The sequence below is a fragment of the Buceros rhinoceros genome, unplaced genomic scaffold, assembly GCF_000710305.1.
Source record: "Buceros rhinoceros silvestris isolate BGI_N320 unplaced genomic scaffold, ASM71030v1 scaffold8196, whole genome shotgun sequence".
In the NCBI taxonomy this organism is placed as follows: Eukaryota; Metazoa; Chordata; class Aves; order Bucerotiformes; family Bucerotidae; genus Buceros; species Buceros rhinoceros.
The window spans coordinates 7,767-29,484 of NW_010418071.1; the positions used below are offsets into that span (position 1 = coordinate 7,767).

Sequence of the window (21,718 nt, forward strand, 5' to 3'; positions counted from 1 at the left end):
CTCATGGGTTTTGTAGTGTGACTCTTAAACGTGCGTTTACACGTGGAGAGAGCAGCTGTCATCCACTGGGCCAATAGGAGGCTTCATTCACTTTATTTTTTTTAAAGAATAATGCTAAAAGAGCAGAACTAGTTCAAGGGAACTGATTCAAAGGAACATTTCCATTATAAACACTGTGCGTTCAAAACGGAAATGTGTGTGTGCTGCAGACATCTGAACGCCTGAGGAGGAGCCCTGCTGAGCGGCTCAGAACACACGGAGTGTGTTGTACGTGTGTGTGTAGTACAGAGAGTATTTCAAATATTTCATGTTGTACGTGTGTGTGTAGTATAGAGAATATTTCAAATATTTCATGTTGTACGTGTGTGTGTAGTACAGAGAATATTTCAAATATTTCATGTTGTACACCTGTGGTGTACGTGTGTGTGTAGTACAGAAAACATTCCAAACAACGGGGACAGCAGTGGAGCTGTTTTTCAGAGCTGTTCTGAGAGAGATGGAGCCATGGTTTGCCTATTGGTTCAGAGGCATTTGTGTTACTTCTGCAAACTCAGATGCTTTTGTTACAAAGTTCACGAAATACCCCTTTATTTCTGTCCTTATCGGGCTAATCTGTGGTGTGGTTTGTACCTCCAGTAGTACCGGCTGAACCGGTCTGGTTTCAGTGAGTGTCACTGATTTTCTGTAGCAAGGCAGAGGAGCAGTCGACACCAGCCTCCGGGCTGGGTGATGGTGAGTGTGGCTGAAGAACACGGGTGCTGGTAATGCTGTTGCCTGGTGGTTGTTAGCTTTCAGTGAATGCTGAAGGGAGCAGGGACTGCTGGAAAACCAAACCTTTGGAACAAATGACAGCAGTTTAGAAAGCCGACAAACTCCTTCAATTCGCTGTGCCAAAAGTTGGTGAGTTTTTTTGTAGCTGGGTCTTTCTGAACTATTAACTTTATATTTACCCTTCTTTATTGTTGTTCACTCTCTTGTGGCTTTGCTTTCACATCACAATTAAAAAAACCCGCAAACACCATGAAGTGTTGTGTAGAAAGTTTTGTAAAATTTCTGTTTGAAGCATTGACCAAAGACAGTTTTAATGAAATTCTCCATTTGCTGCTACTTTGGAGGTTTTTAGACTGTTAAGGTTTTTTTTGACTCAACAGGCATGTTTCGTAGAACTTGTATGTCAGAGTGTATGAAATACTAGATGTTTTTGTTATTGCTGAATGTTAATATTGCCTCCAAGGCTGATAGGATGTGTTTTGTTTTGAGAGCAAAACTTCTTTTTCCTTCCTTACATTTTCCTCTATTCCCTGCTCTTTATTCTCCATGTAGCTGGGTCAAGGTGAGACCTGATATTTTTTTCAAATGATGGGATAAAAGAATAAAAAACTTGGTGTTTGTAGAGCTCTGAAGACAATGTGGTTGCATCCTTGTGACTGTCATATGATGCGACATTTTGTGGTCTACAGCACTGCAGGTTTTTGACCTTCCTCCTCACTTGATCATCAGTGGTGGAGCCATGTGTAAGGTTAACGACCCCTGAAACTGTGCGCTTAACATTTTTCACTTACAGTGTATGCTCATGGTAACTGGCTAAGGCCAGCAAAAATTACACATCAAAGCATGTAATTTTTTTAATAAAATATATTTATTTTCTAACAAATGTTACTGTTGTGAAGGAAAATTTCTCTTTTATCTTTTATGGTCTTTAATTCTTCCTTCAGTTCAAAGCATGGCAACAAAGCTGGTGCAGGGTCTGGAGAGCAAGTCCTGTGAGGAGCGGCTGAGGGAGCTGAGGGTGTTTAGTCTGGAGAAGAGGAAGCTGAGGGGGGAGACCATATTGACCTCTACAGCTACCTGAAGGGAGTTTGTAGAGACGTGGAGGTTGGTCTGTTCTCCCATGTGACAAGTGACAGGAGGAGAGGAAATGGCCTTAAGTTGCACCAGGGGAGATCTGGGTTAGGTATCAGGAAGAACTTCTTTCCCGAGAGGGTTGTGCAGCACTGGAACAGGCTGCCCAGGAGGTGGTGGATCCCCATCCCTGGAGGGGTTTCACAGCCGTGTGGGTGTGGTGCTGAGGAACATGGTGTAGGGACCCTGGCAGTGCAGGGGAACGGCTGGACTCGATGATCTCAAAGGTCTCTCCCAGCCAGAGGATTCTGTGATTCTGTGTGATTCTTCTGTCTTTTGTTTCCAGACTTACACAGGTAATTAGAGAACCAGACTTGCTCAGGTGAGGTAAGCAGAAATGTGAAGTACATGTAGGAAATCGTAGTGAGGTCCGTGGACATAAATTAGGATTTGAAGCCCAGCTGTATATCAGAGCTGCTTTGTAAAGGAGAAAATGCTTTGTTTTTATACCAGCGTATACACAACAAACCTGGGCAAAGACTTATTATCTTATATAATTTTACCATATCTTTGAAAAAATACAAAATTATAACATCTGAGGCTGAAAGGGGAATCTTAGTCTATTCAGTTCCCTTTGAGGTCTTGTTAGAAAGTTTCTAAGATTTGAGTCAGGAGAAACTTTTTGTCATGTGAGGATCTGAGTAGAAGTTTAACCGTATCTTTAATTAATTTGGGCGTTTGTTATGAATGTCTTCATTTACTGGGGTAACATTCTTTGTTTCAGCTAGTTATTGTCTGTTAAATTAACAGATAGTTACTGTGTTGGCTGAACCAAAATCTCAATAACTAGTGGTGATGTTCACAAACAACTTAAATTTGGAAATATTAACTCCGTGTTCTTCAACTTGTTTTTTAGGGATCAATTCCATCTTCATGTGTAAGCTGTGTAACTTATTTTCCCCAAATCAAGCCGAACTGCTGTCGCACGTCTCTGAGAAGCACACGGAAGAAGGAACCAATGTGGATGACATCATTATTCCGCTCCAGCCTCTAACAGTACCCACAAACACAAACAAAGATGGAGAAGGTACAGGCATGGATTGAGAGGAGTGTCATATTCAGAAGTGATGGAGTTTTTAATAAAAGCCGTGGTGTGATGGTTCTGTATTGTGTGTAGAACGATTTAAACAGCTTGTTTCCTGGATTTTGTTTGGAGTGAAGTAGATCAGAGGATAGACCTGGATAAGCGTGTGATAGGGGATGGTTGAACAACTTCACTCTGCAGTGGAAGAAGTGACATTAATTCCTTTTTAACTGATTGTCATTGTGATCTATTGTAATATTAGCAATGGGTTGAAAAGAATTTAGACTTCACAATGATATCTTCTGTCAGACCCCTGCTGAGCAACGGGTTTGTATTGTGAGCAAACCTCTTCCTTGACACCACTACCAGAATTTTCCAATCATTGTGATTTCTGGATTTTAAAAACAAATCTAGTTATGTAAAATATAACATTCATATGTTAAATTACTTATTCATAAGTTACCTTTTTCCTTGTTCTTGGTGAATAGTTTTCATCATCTGGTATGATCATATGGTGCCACCTTTTTCAGATACGTAGTCCAACTCTTTGCCACCTGCTGTCAGTAAGAATGTCAAGGTGAATTACTTTCACATAGTTTTCAACTTGTATTCAAGACATACTTTAATATTTCCCATCACACAGATTGATCAGAGGGTAGTCTCTGCTTTGGTACTATTCAATTATTGCCTGTGTTCTATTTAAAAAAATAAGAGTATTTAGACGTTGAATATATGAATTTGGAGAGTTCCTCTTTCAAGGCATCCATTTTTTCCCACCTGGTGTGGAAGCTGCAGCAGGTAAAACTTTCAAAGTTCATAATACACGCTTTATTCTCAGTGGGCCCTTCTCTTAGGGTAATTCAGTAATTCGGAATTGTCAGTAAAAGGAGAAGTGATGGTTGAGTGACAGTCTTAAACTGCATCTTCCTTTTAGTGCTTGTTGACTGATAGACGGACATCTTTCTGTTCTGTGAAAGCAGTTTCTCTTGGAGGCGTTGGTAAACACTCTAACTGCTCCAGAACTGGTATAGACGAGTGAACGCTGAGTTGTTAATGGAGCGCTTTGTTCTGCCTGAGTAATAAATTAATGATTTTATAAGCACTGTGAACAAGTAAAATGCTAGGCAAGTAATACGTGTTTATTACTCTAAAGTTGTTTTAGTGGCAGTGCTTTCTGCTGAGTTTTATTTAGTCACGCTGCTTTCCCACAGTTAGCTCATGGTCTGTTTAGAGCTTATTTGTCCTAACTGTTTTGGTCAGATGATGTTAGAATTTTTTCGAGTGAAGCCAAGGATCCAGTCAGATGTCGCTGTTACCCAGATTACATAGGTCACGTTTTGTCCTGCCCTGGTGTGTGACATCTTTCTTTGAGAAATGATGCTGGTTAACTGAAGTCACTCGTACTCCACTTCTGCATAGACTTGCCTTGCATAACTGTCTGCTGTGATCTGCATCTCCTTCAAAGTGCTCGTCAAAACTCAGTGCTTATTTTTCCCTTCTACTTAGTCAGGTTGGCAATGATTTGAGCAACTGCATCAGTAGCACTAGCTTTGTCTGTTCATAAAATTATTCCCTAATGCATCACTGTTTGTTTTAGGCTCTATCTGCATTATGAGATGCGGGCTCTATCGGTTTTGAAATCTTGCAGGAAGTTCCACCCTGGGTATCATAATTTTCTCAAAGGAGTTAAAATCACTTAAAACTGTGGCATATGCATCAGCCCCATCTGTAGATGAAGATAGGACACAACTAGAGCGTGCACTCACGTTTGGGGGAAAGAGATGTTCCTTGGTGCCAGGATGCAGACACAACAGTAACCATAGCGAGCTGTGGATGAGATTTATCTGCATGTATTTGTATGACACCTTGTGGAGAAGTTTCTGAATACAATCGTATACTGTTGAAATTCATTAAATATAAGCTTTTTATACTGACATGTGAGGAAGGTTTTTTGTTGCATAATGCATCTGGCTGTTAAAATTTCGTCAGGAGGTTTTAAGTGAGCACTTGCCCAAGGGTCTTGTGACTTCTGACAAACTTTTTGTTTGAATCACGCTGCAGCTGGCAGTATGGTGACTGTGTTGAGCTACTCACTTATACAGGATTGGAGAAAAGGAGCCGTTTAACAGGGATGTCTTATACCTGTTCTAGAGTCAGAGGTATTCGCTCCATTACAACATTAAAATGGTTTATGGAAGGTGTTTTGTACATGTGTAACTTTAATTATACATGTGATTGAGTTAAGGCTGAGGGGTAGAAAACTAGAGGAGAAAAATCTCTCATGCACTTATAGTGTACAGTATTAATCATTTATTGCATTTTCCTGTACTTAATAAAGTAACTTTGGAAAATCCTACCCTTTAAGGGTGTTGTCCTGTAGTCAATTGATTTTGGGAAGGCTTGATTTTGAGGCAAATACTGTCCTGAGGATCAGTAAGCCTGGTGGAATCCGCAGTGCTGATGTGCCCTGGTCTACAGTCTAATCTATGAAGAGTTAAAAATACTCAACAGTGAAGTTACTGTTATTTTAACTTTATGTTTCCTTATATACAACTTTGTTATTTTAAAATAGAAACTTTAAAACATGTTGTCTGGAGCCTAGTGCTCTGGAGGTCTGGATGTGGTCCTTTATTTTCATGTAGCATGATCCCAGACAAATACTTAATGGGAGTGACCATAGACCTCAGCAGAATCTGTTTGAGATGGGTGTGTGTGTGTTTATATATAGTATAAACTGTATGTTTGTGTGTGTGTATATACATTGCTTGGATAAGGGTGTCAAGGGATTAATTAAATATAATTCTGCTGTATAAGAACATGAAGGCCTCATCAATGGAAATGTTCTGTGTTATGTTCGGAATATATTTGAGACAACTGATTATTAAATGGACACATTTGGAGAAAGTTTTGCAAATAATTCCTATGAAGGAACAGTATAAAAATAGATTTGCAGTTCATTTCTCTATTCTCGTTTTGAAATGCCTTTTTTATGTCTTTGAGTACATAATTATATGACACAGCACAGAATGTCTTCCCCAAGCACTGCCATTGCTCATCCAATAGCAGTTGAGGTAAAGATTGGTTTCAGTGAGTCTGTGATGAGTGTGAAATCCCCAGAAACAGCTCAGGTCTTGGGAGAACAGGACTTTACTTTTAAAAACTTTTAATGACCAATTTAAAACTTCTTCTTCTGACTAAGCATCCTTGGAGTAGGTGTTGGGCTTTCTTTTATTTATTTAATATGCTACTTTATTTTTAACAGTAAAGCAGATTCTTTTTTCTGGCAAGCGGTGGTGTTTCTGACTGACTTGGTTGTGTGCTAGCAGGTGAACGCCAGTGCACTGGTGTGCAGTTCCTCTGTGGTGGTAACCTGAGGTGGCGCTCGGAGCTGTCATTAGTGCAGTGCAGGGGAGAGAGCCGCCGCAGGAACTGCTGGTTGTGTGCATCGTTAGAATTCGACTCCGGCATTGCTAACTCAGAGTAGCTCGAGATGTGTTTTGTCATGGACAGAGGACAACAAGGAGCAAGGGTCACTCATAAGCCTGGGAAGTTCTGGTGATGCATCAGTTGCCCATATGAGTCCTCCTGACCCTGTGTATGTTGCTACCCAGCACTTGCCAGTGAACTTTTATAAATGTTTGAAATTCTACTCTAGGCTTGTTTACAAGTGTTTGTAAAATTGTTTATATGTGTGCGACATCATTAGCAGGCACAGTGATGAGAACTAGAATTTTGTAGGCCATAGAAGAGGATCTACCACCCACCTTCTGAAGGAGCAGTTTTCACATTTCCACTTGCGTACCAGATTTTGTTTCAATTTCTGTCTTGCTGTGGAAGTGCTGTTCTGGTTTTCATTAAGTGTACTTAAAACGGTCAAGAAGCAGCGTAGCTCTTGTACCTGATTCTGCTTCATTTCTTCTTGTTGGGTAATCTGGTGATGGCATCGTAAAAGAGCTTAAAGAATACTGTACGCAGGGAGAATGGTGGTTACATTCACTCTCCAAGTCCTGGGATTTGGCTCAGTTACAGGAACCTGGGCTGCACCTCACCTGTATGCCTCATCTTAGGTTTGACACATGGGCAAACTCTGACCTTTTCACAGGTTGAATGAAGATAAAATTTTCTTGTTTTAATATCACGTGAATTTCTTTAACTCAAGGCACCAAAACCTGATCAAAAGAAGATTAGTGATAGCGACGAGGAGTTTTGAGAGCACTAGAATCACCTCTCTCTTTTTGGCTGATAGTTGACAAAATTGCTTTCAGATATCCAGAACACTGCTGATGGAGGGTGGGTTTTTTCCTATTCATAATGAGGCTTTTAGAGTTTCTATCACATCATATTTAAGCAGACGGGTACTCAGTCCTGCAGCAAGACAGAATGCTTTATTTTTCGTTTGATATTAATTGCATGATTAACTCAAATCTGTGGTCTCTGTGTGTGGGTTTTTGTTTGTCTGGTATACTTCAGGGGAACGATGAACAACAGCTTCTGAAGAAGGTGCTGCCACCGCATCCTATTCTCTTGCATTTTCTTCCCTTAAGATTCCTTGAGGTCATTTATCTTTCCATATGCTCTGAGTTAGCCAAGTCAGTAAGGTCTTTTGGCACATGACTTGAAAATTATTCACTCCTCCCTCCCCCTCTTTCCTCCCTCCCTCCCCCCTTTAATGATTTTTCAGATTTTATGTTGCCAGTCTCAGTTTATCAGGCAGAAGGTAGGCAGGCTATTGGGTTGATAAACACTTGATAAAAAGCTTCAGACAGCTCTTTATCTTTATTCTTGGTATAACCTGGCCTTGGTGAAAGCCTCTGGAACAGGAGCAGGAGACGTATATTTCTCACAAGAGGCACAATTTCTGTGTGGTACCACTGGTCTCTTTTAGCTTGAATACTCTCAAGATAGTTCCAAGCTTTTGAAGGGGCAGCAGTGGCTTAATTACTAGGCATTTCCCTCTTACAACCCAGAAGATATATTTCAAACTCCTCCCATCTGTGCTGTGCAAGACAAACCCAAACAACCTCCCAAAAATTAACCCCAAACCAACAGTAAAAGCTGGAAATTCTGAGATAAATATATTTTTTATTTTTGCACAAGTCTCAAGATTTGGAAATATTTTGGTGTAAAAAAAACTACAAGGGACTTCTTTGCTGTGACTGGAACGTGCATGAGACTTAAGTTTGGTTGGTTTTTTATGAACATTCAAAGCAGAGTTCTTGGCAAAATCGTGCTGGTCCTTTGTCTCTGATACTACAGAGATCAAAGATCAGATGGATATTAGCTTTGGAATTTAATTATAGCTTCTTTTTAACTTTAACTTTCTTTTCTAGAGCTTCTTGTAGCGAAGAGGAAAAGGGGCAGACCAAAAGGGTCTACTAAGAAGTTTTGTGTGGATGAAGATGTGGCAGAAAACAACGCTGTTCCAAGTGAAGAAGCTCCGCCTGGGACAGAAGAAGGACCGGAACCGTCTGAAGTCTCACCGGGCAGCCTGGAGTGTAGGAAATGCAATCGGAAGTTCTCCAACACTCGTCAGCTGAGGAAGCATATCTGCATTATTGTTTTAAATGAAGGAGAGGAAGAAGGAGACGGAGGTAAGACAATATCCAAGAAAAATACCTGAAGCATGTTGTGAAACAGCGTGTTCCCACGCTGTGACCTGACTGGTAACAACAACTGGTCCCCAGTGTTAAGGTTAAACAGAGTGGAATCGTCTGTGTCTTTTAACACAAAAAGCATGTTGAATCAAAACTTTAACAATAAAGTCAGACAAGCTATTTTAAATTATTTTCAAAAAGATCAAAATGATTATTGTACTAATGATTGTCTTAAACTGCCTGAAATGTTCCTTTTGCGTGAGCAGCTGTAACAAAAAGGGTTATGGTTTTCGAGTGGGAAGCGGTATGGGCCACAGAGGTAAGGATCTCACGTAGGTGAGGAAGGATGATCCTGTAGAGGTGTTCCTGTCCTGTTCTCTCGGTAGATTTCAAGACTGCTTTTCTGGATGGATTCTTTTCCTGTGTAAAATCTAATTCCAAACTCACCTATTTTACAAAACTTTATGTGAATGACTGTCTTTGGAGCAGGAGAGTTCATTGTTTAAATTTAGCTTTTAGGCTGATTTGAATATATCCAGCCTTTCGAAGTTTTAGAGTAGAACAGCATGGAGTGTTTTTGGTGGGAAGGGGCCTGCAATGATCATCTAATCCAGCTGCCTGACTGCGTCAGGGCTGACCAAAAGCTAAAGCGTGTTACTATGGGCATTGTCCAAATGCCTCTTAAGCACTGTCAGTCTTGGGACAGCAGCCACCTCTCTGGAAGCCCGTTTAAAAAGACAACAGTGAATATGCGTACGGAATGGAAGGGGATGGAATAGGGTAGGGTAGGATATTCGGAAGGGAGTAGTCTAGCTGCCTATTTAACTTTGCTCAGAGGTGGATGTCACACGTGTACAAGGTAATACATTTGTCCAAGTTCTCTAAGCTCATGTGTTTTATGGTTTTATTAGCTTTTTGTCTTTGCTATAGTTGCTTAGCATGGTGTCCTGTTGATTCTACTTACAGACAAAATGTGTCATTGATTTCTCTCCAGTTTTCTGTTACCCCTCTGTGTTTAGTCTGTCAGTATGATACACAGCTAGTGTGAGTATTTTACTTTCAGTGAGATGTAGAGCTTAACTTCTGTGGCAAAGACTAATTAAAATGGGCTCAGAATATGTTGGCAGAACACAGAAACCCTTGCTTTGATTAAATACCTGATTATTTTTTACTATCATCAGTGGCAGGATTTTTCAATTCTGCATAGTCCCCTTCACTCCAGCTGTCTCGCCTGACACCACAAGTGTCCCTGCTCTGTGCTGCTTGTATGGGCTAGGTACGATGTTAACGTTTGCGTTATTTTGGCAAAGTTGCCTTTTCTAATGTCCTTCTAAAGTTAAATCACAGATCAGGGTATAAACTCAAATTAACTATTCTTGCCCTAAATCTTACCTTGATCTGTTTTGCCACAAAACACGCGGGCAGCTTTTTCAAACTAAAGTGCTGATCCTTCTTTAAAGAGAGAATAACCTCTTTATGGCGTTACCATATGAACCGCTTTGGGACAGCTTTTCCATTTCTGAATACAGTAGGTGAAAGTAGCTTGTGTGTTATTATCCTTTAAGAAAATGTGACTACATTAAGTAGTTCAAAACTTTTTCTGAGGAGTGCACAAGAACAGCATGGTCTCTGCCTGGGGTTCTTCATCACACTTGGGTTGCTTTGCTGGCTCAGAAAACACGTTCTTTAAAATCTGAGCTCTTGGAGCTGAATTGGTATGAGACTCAATTTTCATTATGAAGAAAGTTTTGAGGATGATGGGTGAACCTTCTAAATGTGAACAAGAAAGTCTAAAATTGAAAAGACAAGTCATAAATGTATTATTGTCTGTTAATTTCATGAGGACCTTTTCATAATATAAAAATAAAAAAAATACCCCAATGCACAAAGGTTCTTAGTTGTCAAAGTTGTTGACAGAGTTCATGAACTAGAGTTTTCACCCGTACTGTTGGCAGCTGAAGGCTGTTAAACTCAGTCATTTATCTCCGTGGGTTACGAAGCTGTCTGGTTTTCTAGTTTTCGGTATGTTTGTGTTAATGTCTTTAAAAGCATTATTATGTAGTCAGCGGAATAGTGGTACTTGTGCGTGTTTGTGAAACCCAGTGCTGCTCAGTTCATTGGGTGCCATCTTACTCTGTAACTCTGGGGAATAAGAAGTTTGTCTGGCCTCTTGCAAAAGGTTCATCATTTAGAAGTCTGTGTATTTGCACTTAGATTGTTCGTACTCTGTCTGAGTCTTAAGTAACAGACTAACTAGACTGTAAGGAAATTGTTTATGCATCTGGTTTGCCCTTTTCTTCTCTGCTGTGACTATTTTAAGGTGGAGGACCAGAACTACAAGTGGTGTGCAAAACACAGGAGCCTGGTTTACACCGTGGCATAGATTGTTATTTTTAATTTTTTTCTGTTCTACTCTTTTCTTAATGATTCCTCAGGTTATGTTTGATTTTCTGGCTGATGCTGAGTATTGAACTTAGGTTTTCAGGAAACTATTTAGAAAGGCAGCCACGTCTTTCCTGAGGCTTAAGAGTCAATTTAGAGCCCATTGTTTTATCAGTGAAGTTTTTTTTTTTAATGTGTTTTGCTTTGCATTTACTGTCACTGTGGGTGGGATTCTGTTCGGGACTAGCACCTGTCTGTATATGTGTGTTTATGCTCTAATTTTTCTAAGCTGTAATTATACTCATCAAAGATCAAGTCAGTACTTCATGGGAGCCGGTGGAGCAACATATGGTGAGCTGAATTGCTCGTAGGCTTCACTGACTGCGTAACTAGAGCTCTGTCTGTAGCGGCAATCTAGAAATGTAGCTTGTGGGTACCTTAATGTGGTTTAATTGCAGGTTATCCTGTCACCAGTTACTGGGAGACTTTTCTGTAGCTTCGTTGTCATCAAATGGTACTGGACCTAATCGTGTCATACACAGAGGGTGGTGTAGCTGCCTCAGCGTATAGTACTGCAAGCATTACACCTGGTGTTTGTTTTGTGTGTGTTTTTATGTGTGTGTAATGTTCAACAAATATTTCAGTTACTTCAGCAGCTGTGATTAATACTAACATTTTCTAGAGAAAGTCATCCCCGAGACAAACACTTGTTGAAATAACACTTGTTTTGATGTATACGAGAAAAGGAGTGCTGGAACTTCTAACCTGATGACATTTCTTCATTCCCAAAGTCCTTAGAGCTAGATGGAGAAGAGGGTCTTTGAACCTTCCAGAGTCTTCTCTCACATTTCAGGCACATTTCAGTAGTTTGGAGTAGATGGCCAAAAATCACAAGGAGCTTTGACTGCACGTTCTCCCTTAGTCTTTGACCTCTTGCCTAATACATACGGATTGGTTTCCCCCCGCTCTTTATCCATGTTATTCCAACTCAAAATCACTTTTATCTGTTTTTCTAATGCTTCTAATTTTTCTATAGTATTTTTTTGCTTTCTCACGTTTTTGATTTCTTGCACAGTTTAGTACTATATGGACATCTGATTCATAATCGAGAATGTTTTCACTTTGTGGTGGGTCTGGCTGGGAAGGGGTTCATTTTCTTCAGAGCAGTTCATATGATGTGGTGTTTTAGACTCCGAGGTGACAGGAGCTTAGTCCTCAACACAGACACAACCCTTTCTGCATCACGTTAGAAGGCACAGCACTGTCCTGGCACAAGCAGAAGCAGGCATTTAAAATGCCTGTCCCTAGGAAGGGGACATAGGTTTACTCACCTGTTGTGTATACTTCATTTTCTCATAAATCATCTTAAAATCACTTATGGGTGTTCCTTATCGCTCTCTACAGCTACCTGAAGGGAGGTTGTGGTGGGGTGGGGGTTGGTCCCTTCTCCCATGTGACAAGTGACAGAATAAGAGGAAATGGCCTTAAGTTGCGGCAGGGGAGATCTGGGTTAGGTATCAGGAAGAACTTCTTTACTGAGAGGGTTGTGCAGCACTGGAACAGGCTGCCCAGGGCAGTGGTGGAGTCCCCATCCCTGGAGGGGTTTCACAGCCGTGTGGGTGTGGTGCTGAGGGACATGGTGTAGGGACCCTGGCAGTGCAGGGGAACGGCTGGACTCGATGATCTCAAAGGTCTCTCCCAGCCAGAGGATTCTGTGGCTTCTGTGACCAGCTTATTCTGAAGATCATGTTCAGCTGCTTTAGATTCAGGAGGAAAAAAAAAAATCACTGGGTTCATTTATCATTTTCTTCCATCTGTTTTTGCTGCCCTTACTCATTACCTCTGGAACACGTGCATAATGCTGTCATTTGCCAAGTTTGTTTTCTCTGGCCTGCATTTTCTACCACTTCATTGAATAAAAGAAATTTTATGGCTATAATGTATAAACCTTCTGTTTTTATTCTGCTAATTCTTTATATGTAAACACTTTTCTTATTTTTGTTTCAGAATTTCAGTAACGAATTCCTCATTTGCTTTAAGGAAGACACAGCTTCAAGGAACAAATTAACTCTTTACTGATAATTCATTCTGCTTTCAGATGAGTGTTTTGAATACAACTCTTGTGTTGCTTTCTAGCTAACAGGTCCAGAAGTCCCCCGAGTCAAGAGGCTGGAGATATTCCTAGCAGCAGAAGTTAGGGAGTGATTTAGAAGTCCAGGCCTTCAAAGTGAAGAGTTACATGTCAGGAGTTTAGATTGAACCACAGAACTGTTTTGAACCTCAGTTCTCGAATCAACACCACAAAAGAAAAGTATGTTTCTGGCTGTTGATTCACAGTGAGAGTGGAGGAAAACAGCCTAATCCAGAGAGACTGTTGGAAGACTTTCCACTAAATGAGATTGATAGTGAATCCAGTGCTAGGAGAAATAATCTTGGAGTCATCAGAACAATTATTTATGGAAAGGAGAAAAATGTATTCATTAATCGTGAAATGATAAGAATTTTTCACAGAAATGCACAGTAATGTCAAGATAATTGAGAAACACAAATGTAACTTGGCAGTCCATTTTTAATATTTTGATTTTTTCTTTATTTTGACACTTTTCTCTGTTTGTGTATGACACCAGTTTTATTAAGTAGAAGGAAAAAAATTCCCCTTTAGGGACTTGTGCAACACGTTTTGTTTTGATAACACTTATTTCTTTCTACAATAGCATTAATTTTCTCCTAATTCTTTCTTGTAGTGTTCGTGACTGAGTTACCTGCATTTCTTTTGTACATAGTTACGTTCTTTTTGATGTTTGCTCTTCAGGTAATGATTCTGACGTTGAACTTGACAGGAAGGAAGATGAGCGAGAAAAAACCCCAAAGAGGCACAGAGTTCAGAAGACAGAGAAAACTCCATCAACTAAGGAGACTGAACAGGTTTCAGGAGCTAAAAATCCTATTATAAGTGTGGTTTTAACAGCCCATGAAGCTATTCCAGGTAATCCGCATCACCAGCTGTATAATCAAATTCATTTTTGTCCGTGCTGACACTGCATGAAATAGTCACTGGTCTAAGACAGAAATGTGTAGGGTATTTATTATCTGGAAAATATTTAGTCTTACTTGATTATCTTGATACAGAATCTCTGCATTTGGCAGCGAGGTAATTTTAGAACTACCATCACTTTGCTTCACAGGTATGGTGAATGCTGGGCCTGGGTGTGGTTATGTGCATTCCCATCAGTTATCTTTAGTCTGTGAATAGATTTAAAGAAAAAAATGAAAAAAAATCCAGTGACCAAAGAACAGGAATGTATTTTTCCCCTGTAATATTTTTAATACAGCTCTTGATTTATGTGCATATTTGCAATAAATGTAAATTTGTTTATGAAAATACAAACACCATAGCATATTTATAACAAAATTTATGTGTAGAAATAGTTTGACAGAAAATATATATAGATATTTGAAAATCAAGTAAAGATCATATGTCATGATGAAAGAATTCTTCATCCAGAAATTTCTATAGTACCTTTTCATCAAAGGATTTTGGAATAATTTCAAACTATTCGTTTTTAAACTAGACTTGCATTTGCCTGTTTGTACGAACATTTCACTCACTGACTGACAGAATGTCTTTTCAGTAGTTTTGTGCATTATTTTCAGCTTTGTAGCTTTATTGTTCTCCTTTTCATTATTGTTAACATTTCTGAATATTTGTTTTGCTTATCGCTCTCAGAACAACTAGAATGTCTTTGTTTATTTTCTTGTTGTAGCTTGGAAGCTAGCTGGACTTTCGGTGTTGTTCTTTAATGTCTTTAGGTATTGAGATCTGTGATAGGCTTGGACTTGGTTTGTTAAAGTGTGTTTCTCATTGTGGTGGTAGAGGAAGCTGGATGAGCTCACCTACGAATATCCCGCGTGCTTAAAAGGGAAGTAAGAAACACCTTCACGTTCATTGTCTGAGCTACATCCCACAGGGTTTTGGGCTTACACTGAGCAAGTAAAAGTTTGGTCTGGCAGTATTGCAAATACGGGGGAAGGCAGAAGGGGACCGGTGAGCACTGGTGGTGTGGAAACCCAGCTGCAGGGCGGTTCAAGGTCTGCTCTGCTTGGTTTCACTGACCACAGGCCCTTGTCTGATGTGGTGTAACTCTGGGCTCTTTCCTAGCTGATGCTAAACACTCGTTTTCCCACTGTGTCCCCCACCTCTTTTGCCTCTTTCCCACCGCATGCAGCTTCTCCCCCACCCTGGTGCCTGTTCCCCTCAGTACCACGTGTGTGTTGCTCCTCATGTCCTCTGCTCCTTTGGGCAAAGGGGACCAGTGATGGCTGGTTAAGGGGCCCATCTAGGTGTCAGTAAATGGGTTCATGTAGATATTAGTTTATGGATTTATCGACACGTTGTCCCTTCCTCAAGGCTTTTGGGAAGAGCTGTCATCGGGATCTCCTCTTTTCAGGTGCTAAATTTTATGAACCTTGAATTTTTGTCTTTGAGATCTTTATATTTCTGGCAAAGGCTGTCAGAACTTTCAAGAGGGAAAGGAAAGACATGTACAGGGAAGACAGTGCAATCAAAGACCCCTTTTCTTAGGAAAGCAGCCCAAAGAGACAAACAAAATAATAGCAAATACAACAGTAAAATATATATTGCAGTGTAGATATATATTGCAAAAAACAGCAAACCCCAATAGCAAGAAGAAAACGTAGTAAGCACGTGATATGGAAAAAGAAATTGAGACTGGTATCTTAATTACTACCTAGTAAAATTCTTCTTCAGACAGCAAAAAGCCTGAGTTTTCTTTACACACGCTTTTTGAGTGACTCAAAATATTGGAATAACTTCAACATTGGAGCTGTCTGTGCCTAACACGTTGCATTCAAACGGCTTTAATGAGCTGAAGGGATTTATGGTCAAGTGTGAACCTGTAGCCATTTTTGAAGGTCATCCCATTTATTTGGTTGACAAAAGTCATTGCTGTTAAGAGAGTCATGAATTATCATCCTACTTTTCAGCATTTGGAAATGCTGGAAGATAATATACAAGTGGTTAACTCTTTGAAGATTTAAAAGAAAAGTATTTCTTTTAATACAATTTAATTTATTTTTCATTGCTTTTCCTTCTATTGTTTCATTAATTTCCATGATCTAACTGTGTTTTAATGTCACTAGCAAATCTTAGGCTGTTCCCCTTCCTCAGAAATACTTTAATGTCTGGAGTTTTTATAAAGGTCTTTCATAGCCTTTTATTCCATTTTCCAGGATATTTATCACGTGTTGAAGAGGTGGTTTTCTACTATAGAGTGCTGCTGGAGAACATAAATAGAACATTTCTCCCTTTGCCCTGCATTCTGTGTGCTAGATCATCTGTAAAGCTAAGTTTAAAATGAAGTTTGAAAGTGCTTAAGCACTATCAAAACTTAGTTCATCTTTCTACAGGCATTAGCATTCTGTAGCCACCTGTTACCTAGCTTCAGAAATGCTGTGACAGCCCTTTTGGAGTCCATCCCGCTGGAGATGTCGGATAAGCATTCTGACATTTAGAGTAATAAAGACTTTAAGAATTGGTTGTATTCTATCCACAGGCTGAAGGAAACACTCAGGCTGTATTTCTCCCTCCTGAAATGAAAGGTGCTTTTAGGAGTATTAGGTTAACAGCTGTAATTTTGCTGTACGCTCTTTGGGTTTGGGACACTCCTTTACTGGTGGTTTCAGTGGATTATGACTGAATCGATCTCTTCAAAATGCCCTTGGACAAACAGATCAGTTCGTTTTTAACTGCCCAGAAAGGATGGTTGGACAGCATTGATTTTTTTTCCTCGTGTTTACTTGGGAGGCCTGTGAAAGGTAATAGCTCTACAGCTGGAGAACACTTGAAATGGAAAGTGTGCCTTAACCCGCAGAGTAAATACGGTTTGGATAAAAGCGGTAGATTTTTTTCTGTGCAGGTGCCTCAACAGGCTTGAGTCGGGAGCCTGTGCGAACCTCATGAAGTTCAGCAAGGCCAAGTGCAAGGTCCTGCAGCTGGGTGGGCGTAACGCCAGGCACAGATACAGGCTGAGCGATGAGTAGATCGAGAGCAGCCCTGCGGAGAAGAACCTGGGGGTGTTGGTGGATGAAAAAGTGAATGAGCCAACAATGTGTGTTTGCAGCCCAGAAAACAAATCATATCCTGGGCTGTATCGACAGAAGTGGGAGGTGATTCTCCCCCTCTACTCTGCTCTGCTGAGACCCCACCTTGAGTACTGGCTTCAGCCCTGGAGGCCCTTAGTGCTGGAAAGACATGTCGTATTGGAGTGGGGACAGAGGAGGGCCACAAAAATCATCAGAGGAAGGGAACATCTCTTCTGGGAAGAAAAGCTGAGGGAGTTGGGGTTGTTCAGCCTGGAGAAGGCTGACTTTGGGAAGACTTTGTTTCAGCCTTCCAGAACTTAAAGGGCACCTGCAGGAGAGAGGGGGAAGGGCTCTTTATCAGGGAGTGTACTGATGGGACAAGGGTAATGGTTTCAAGCTGAAAGAGGGCACATTCAGATTAGATCTAAGGAAGAAATTCTTCACTATAGGAGTGGTGAAACACTCTGGCCCAGGTTGCCCAGAGAGGTGGTGAATGTCCCATCCCCGAAAACTTTCCAGGTCAGGCTGGATGGGGCTCTGAGCAACCTGCTCTGGTTGCAGATGTCCCTGCTCACTGCAGGGGGCTTGGACTAGATGGTGTTTAAAAGTCCCTTCCAACCTGAACCGTTCTATTATTCTCTAACTGGAGGGACCCAACGACCCTGAAGAGGTGGCTTTCTGTGTTTATGAACATGCATGCCTGCTATCAGGTTAACACAGTACAGTTTTTTTGTAAGCATTGTAATTTCAAGTGAGAGTGAATGAATACAATTATATGCAGATCTCAAAATACTTAGTTTTGAACCACACATACTTTTGTTCATAGTCTGTTTTTAAGAACCAGTGAGTAAACTCTTCCAAATATTCAGTCCTCTGTTTTTTTTTAGGCATTATATTTCCCATGTTTAACTGCTGCAGTATTACCAAGGCTTCTAATAATAATTTATTATTCACGCTCAATTGGTTTGATTCAGGAGACGTTCTACTTTGAACATTTAAGCTGTTGTTCTCCGTGAGTCCTGTAATATTTTCAAGACTCTGCTTGTTACTAAGAGAGTTGTTTTAAGTTCCTGTGAACATGGTCAATAGTAGAAATCTTGGTTTTTTGATATACAAAAGATACACAAAAATAGCCTAGGATATTTAAATTCTTAATGGTAATTATTTTTTGATTTCTAAAGGAGTTGGATTTTTTCTCCTACAAATTCTTAGACCAATGCTGTGATTTTCTCTCCCCCATGTGCACTGAGAAGCCACTGTCTGTAAAAGGCCAGCTGTGTTCTGCTGCTAGTACACTCCATGCTGCAATTTAAGGATACTTGGTTCCTTCTCCGATTGAGATTTTTGGGAAGAAGTAGCAGAATACCATTTTATTTACAATTTTGGGGCTGACGTGGTTTACCTAATGACAGTTTTTTCTGTAAAACTGATAACAGTCTTTTCTGTTCAAGATTACTTGTTTTTTGTAGCTCATGGAATGATGGTTGTGGGGGTTTTGACATGTCTGAATGAATTGAATGTCAGACTCGCCAAGGGAGCTTGCCTGCCTGTCTCTTATTCACCAGTTGTAGGAAGTTCACAGAATTTGGATTTTAGTAGGAATTTGGTTGATGGTGACTCCTAATAATTCCTTCCATCGAGATTTCCTTTTAGGCTGTTGATAAGTATTGGAGAGCTCCATAGCGAAGGGCAAGCTGCTTTTCTAAGGGGCAGATGGTAAGGGGTTGGAGGCCATCACTGAGTCTGGGCCAGAGATAAGGCACTGGGGGTAACGCTTATCTGCAGAAGTTGCTGTCAGACTGTCTTGAGGAACTCAAGCCTAAATTACTCTTAAAGCAGATTGAGTTACAACAGATGACATGGACTGCAAAGAGGAAAGCAAAAGGCATAAATAAAGTTTGGTAATCTCCAGTCCGTTCTGCATTTAAATAGAGATATAGTTGTACTGGACGGAGGGTTTTTGTGAAAGAAGTGATCAGGAGAGTTATGTAAACATCTTTTATTCCTCCTGGTATTTGTGTACTCTGACTGGAAACGATTGTCTAGGGAGGTAGTTGGGAAAACTTTTGTCTTCCTTATTGACAAATGATATTTTTGTGGGAAAACCAGACCTTGTATCTGTTTGTCTTGTTCTTACACTTTTCCTTAGCCCGCATCTGCTTTTAGAGACACGATGTTGAGGACATTCTTTTGGGATGAGGGACGTGTGGGTTTACTACCTAGTAGCTTGGGTGGAGCCTAGAAGCAAAGTTTCTTACTTCCTGAGCCTATGCTATAGTCATTAGTTCATGGTATAGCAGTGATTGCTGTGGCTGCTGGTCCATTAGCAGTCCGTGCCTGGGCAACACCCCGAGTGGAGGGAGGCAGCTAATGTTTCTTAATGCTTCCTCATCTTCTAAGGGTGGGATGAATTTGACTTCCCTCTTTAGGTTTTCAGACGTATTTGTCTCTCTATCAACTACACGGGGAATGTGGGCTGCAGTGCTAGGATGACCTGCAGCATTCTGTCCGCTCCAAGTATGCAAAACACTGGTGAGTTAATACTTACCTACTCCACCTAGCTTAGGACGGTTAAAATTGTGTAGTGATAGCACAAAAGTCTGTTAAACAATTCAACAATCTTTTCAGGAAACACTTAAACATTCAGAAAGGCAGAAGAGCACGGTGGGAGGTTCAGTGCAGAGCGTTTACCGAGGGTCTTTGTCTCATGTTTGGGAGGGCTGTAAGAGGTAGCTGTGCATGTAGAGCAGGTCAAGATCTATTTTCCTTTAACTGGGTCATAATAAGTAAAGGAGAACTTGCTTCAATTTTTAAAATATTGAACTATGGGAACTACTATATTGAACTACTGGTCTGGTGTCTGATGTGGGTTTTGTGATTCTACAGAACCCACTGACTGGACTATGTCTCCTGTGCTGTAATGGCAGGATCCCACTTCACTGGGCTACTGCCGAGCACTTTGGGGGATGCGGTCCTGCCAGACAACCTGGCATTGGTGGGAGAGGGTGTGATGGGAAGAGCAGAGGTCATAGTGTTCTGGGAACATTTTGGTTGAAAACTTGGCAGGTCAGTTCTGATCAGCCTGCAGAATCTGTGGTACAGAACTGAAAGTGTTATTAAAAATCAGGAGTCAAAACCCCCCAATTTTAGATCCGGCCAGTTCAGCGAGCAACAGCGCTGTTACAGTCTGTTTATTTACAGGGTTGGCTGATGTCCTGTCTGGTACAAAAAGCTTCAGTAGACTTCCATCCTTCCACATGTCCTCTTCTAAAAATATCTCCGTTTCCCTTAAAATCAGTCTGAGAGACCCGCAGGATCCCCATCTTTCTCCCTTGTCTTGTTGCAGCCCTGCTTTCCGCCTCTTGACGTCCCCAAGTCTTTCAGCCATGTTGGGTAGCCCCCACTGGTTTGCCCATGAGCGCTACCTGCCTTTCTCCCGATGCCTTTGCTGCTCTGCAGGCTACAAGGCTTTTAGGAAAACTGGGGTTAGTAAATCGCTATCCAGCTGCTTTTCTTTGGACTGTGGACGCTCTGCGGTCTATTTTAGTGTTCTTAGAATTGTAGTTTCAGAGATTTTATCTTAAGGCTGCATGTATTTTGTAAATAATATCTTCAGGAACATGCTCTTTGAGTGGAACAAGAATTAATTTCATCCTTTTGTTAACGGAATAGCTCACGCGTCATTCTTCGAACTTCTTTGTATTCAAGTGTTTCATTTTATAATACTTGTATATGAATAACAGTGGGAATCTGTTGAAAATACGTAGAGTATCTTGATTCTGTCTTTTGCTTTCTAGGCTCTTGGGTCTCAGGTTTGTTTGATGCTTACTGTAAATTCTTTCTCCTGTCACAAAGGTGCGTTGTACTTTTTTTCACCACAGCTTCTAAGCAGGTGGATTGAAATGGGATCAGGCACTAATGTAGCATCCAAGAAAAAGAAAATAATGTGAAACTTAGAAATCTCAGTTTTACCTGAAGTTGTTAACTTCATTATTTAATTCAAATTTCAATGTGCAACCTTTCTTCCTTCCTTGTGCCCGGTACATGACAGAACGATGTTTAATTACAGCTCCTGTAGCATTCTTTTCCTAGGATGAATGGGTGTTCATCCTTATCTTGCTTTCTTTTTGTTATTCAGTGTACTATCCTTCATTTACTATTAATTTTCCAGTATCAGACTAGAAAACAAATATTTTTTTTCAGAATTTTCTGTAGTGCTTGGTAGTAGAATAAGAAGATTTCGCAAATATATATATAATCGTAATATGTATGTGAAAAAATACATAAATCTACAAATATATCTAATTTCAGCTTCTGAAGGTAATAGCATTCCCATTGAACATGTGGGTAGGTGTGTTACAGACAGGGAAGCTAAAGAGGAGGGGATCAATCAATACTGGGTGCTTGGTTTGACATACGTGAGGTTTGGTTACATGGATTTTCATTACCTTCAATGCTGACTGTGGATGCCCAGCATTAAGTTTTTCCTGTCACTGTTCAGAAAACAAAGAACACTCACCTAAGTAATCTCGAATCAATCACATCTTAAAACGTGCTTATTTTTGCCTCCACTAAAGCACCGAGGGATAGAATCTGATCCTACTGCGTTCAGTAGAACCCCTTTGCTCCTGCTTCTAAAGGAGCTTGAGAAGTGCACGTGGAGGATATTCTGCTGTTCTGAGGGGATGGCAGAATGTCCCAAAATATCAGCAGG

General features: G+C 40.5%; 1 protein-coding gene across 1 annotated transcript in view; it reads left to right on the forward strand.

Moving 5' to 3' along the window:
* Positions 1-2,772: 2,772 nt before the first annotated feature.
* Positions 2,773-21,718, forward strand: part of ZFAT (zinc finger and AT hook domain containing) — a gene marked incomplete at its 3' end in the record, with an annotated part of 39,773 nt that continues 20,827 nt past the window's right edge. Inside the window, exons 1-3 of the mRNA XM_010138395.1 lie at positions 2,773-2,929; positions 8,257-8,517; positions 13,715-13,888. Of these exons, the coding sequence (XP_010136697.1) occupies positions 2,776-2,929; positions 8,257-8,517; positions 13,715-13,888 (589 nt within the window). The remainder of the gene's footprint in view (positions 2,930-8,256; positions 8,518-13,714; positions 13,889-21,718) is intronic.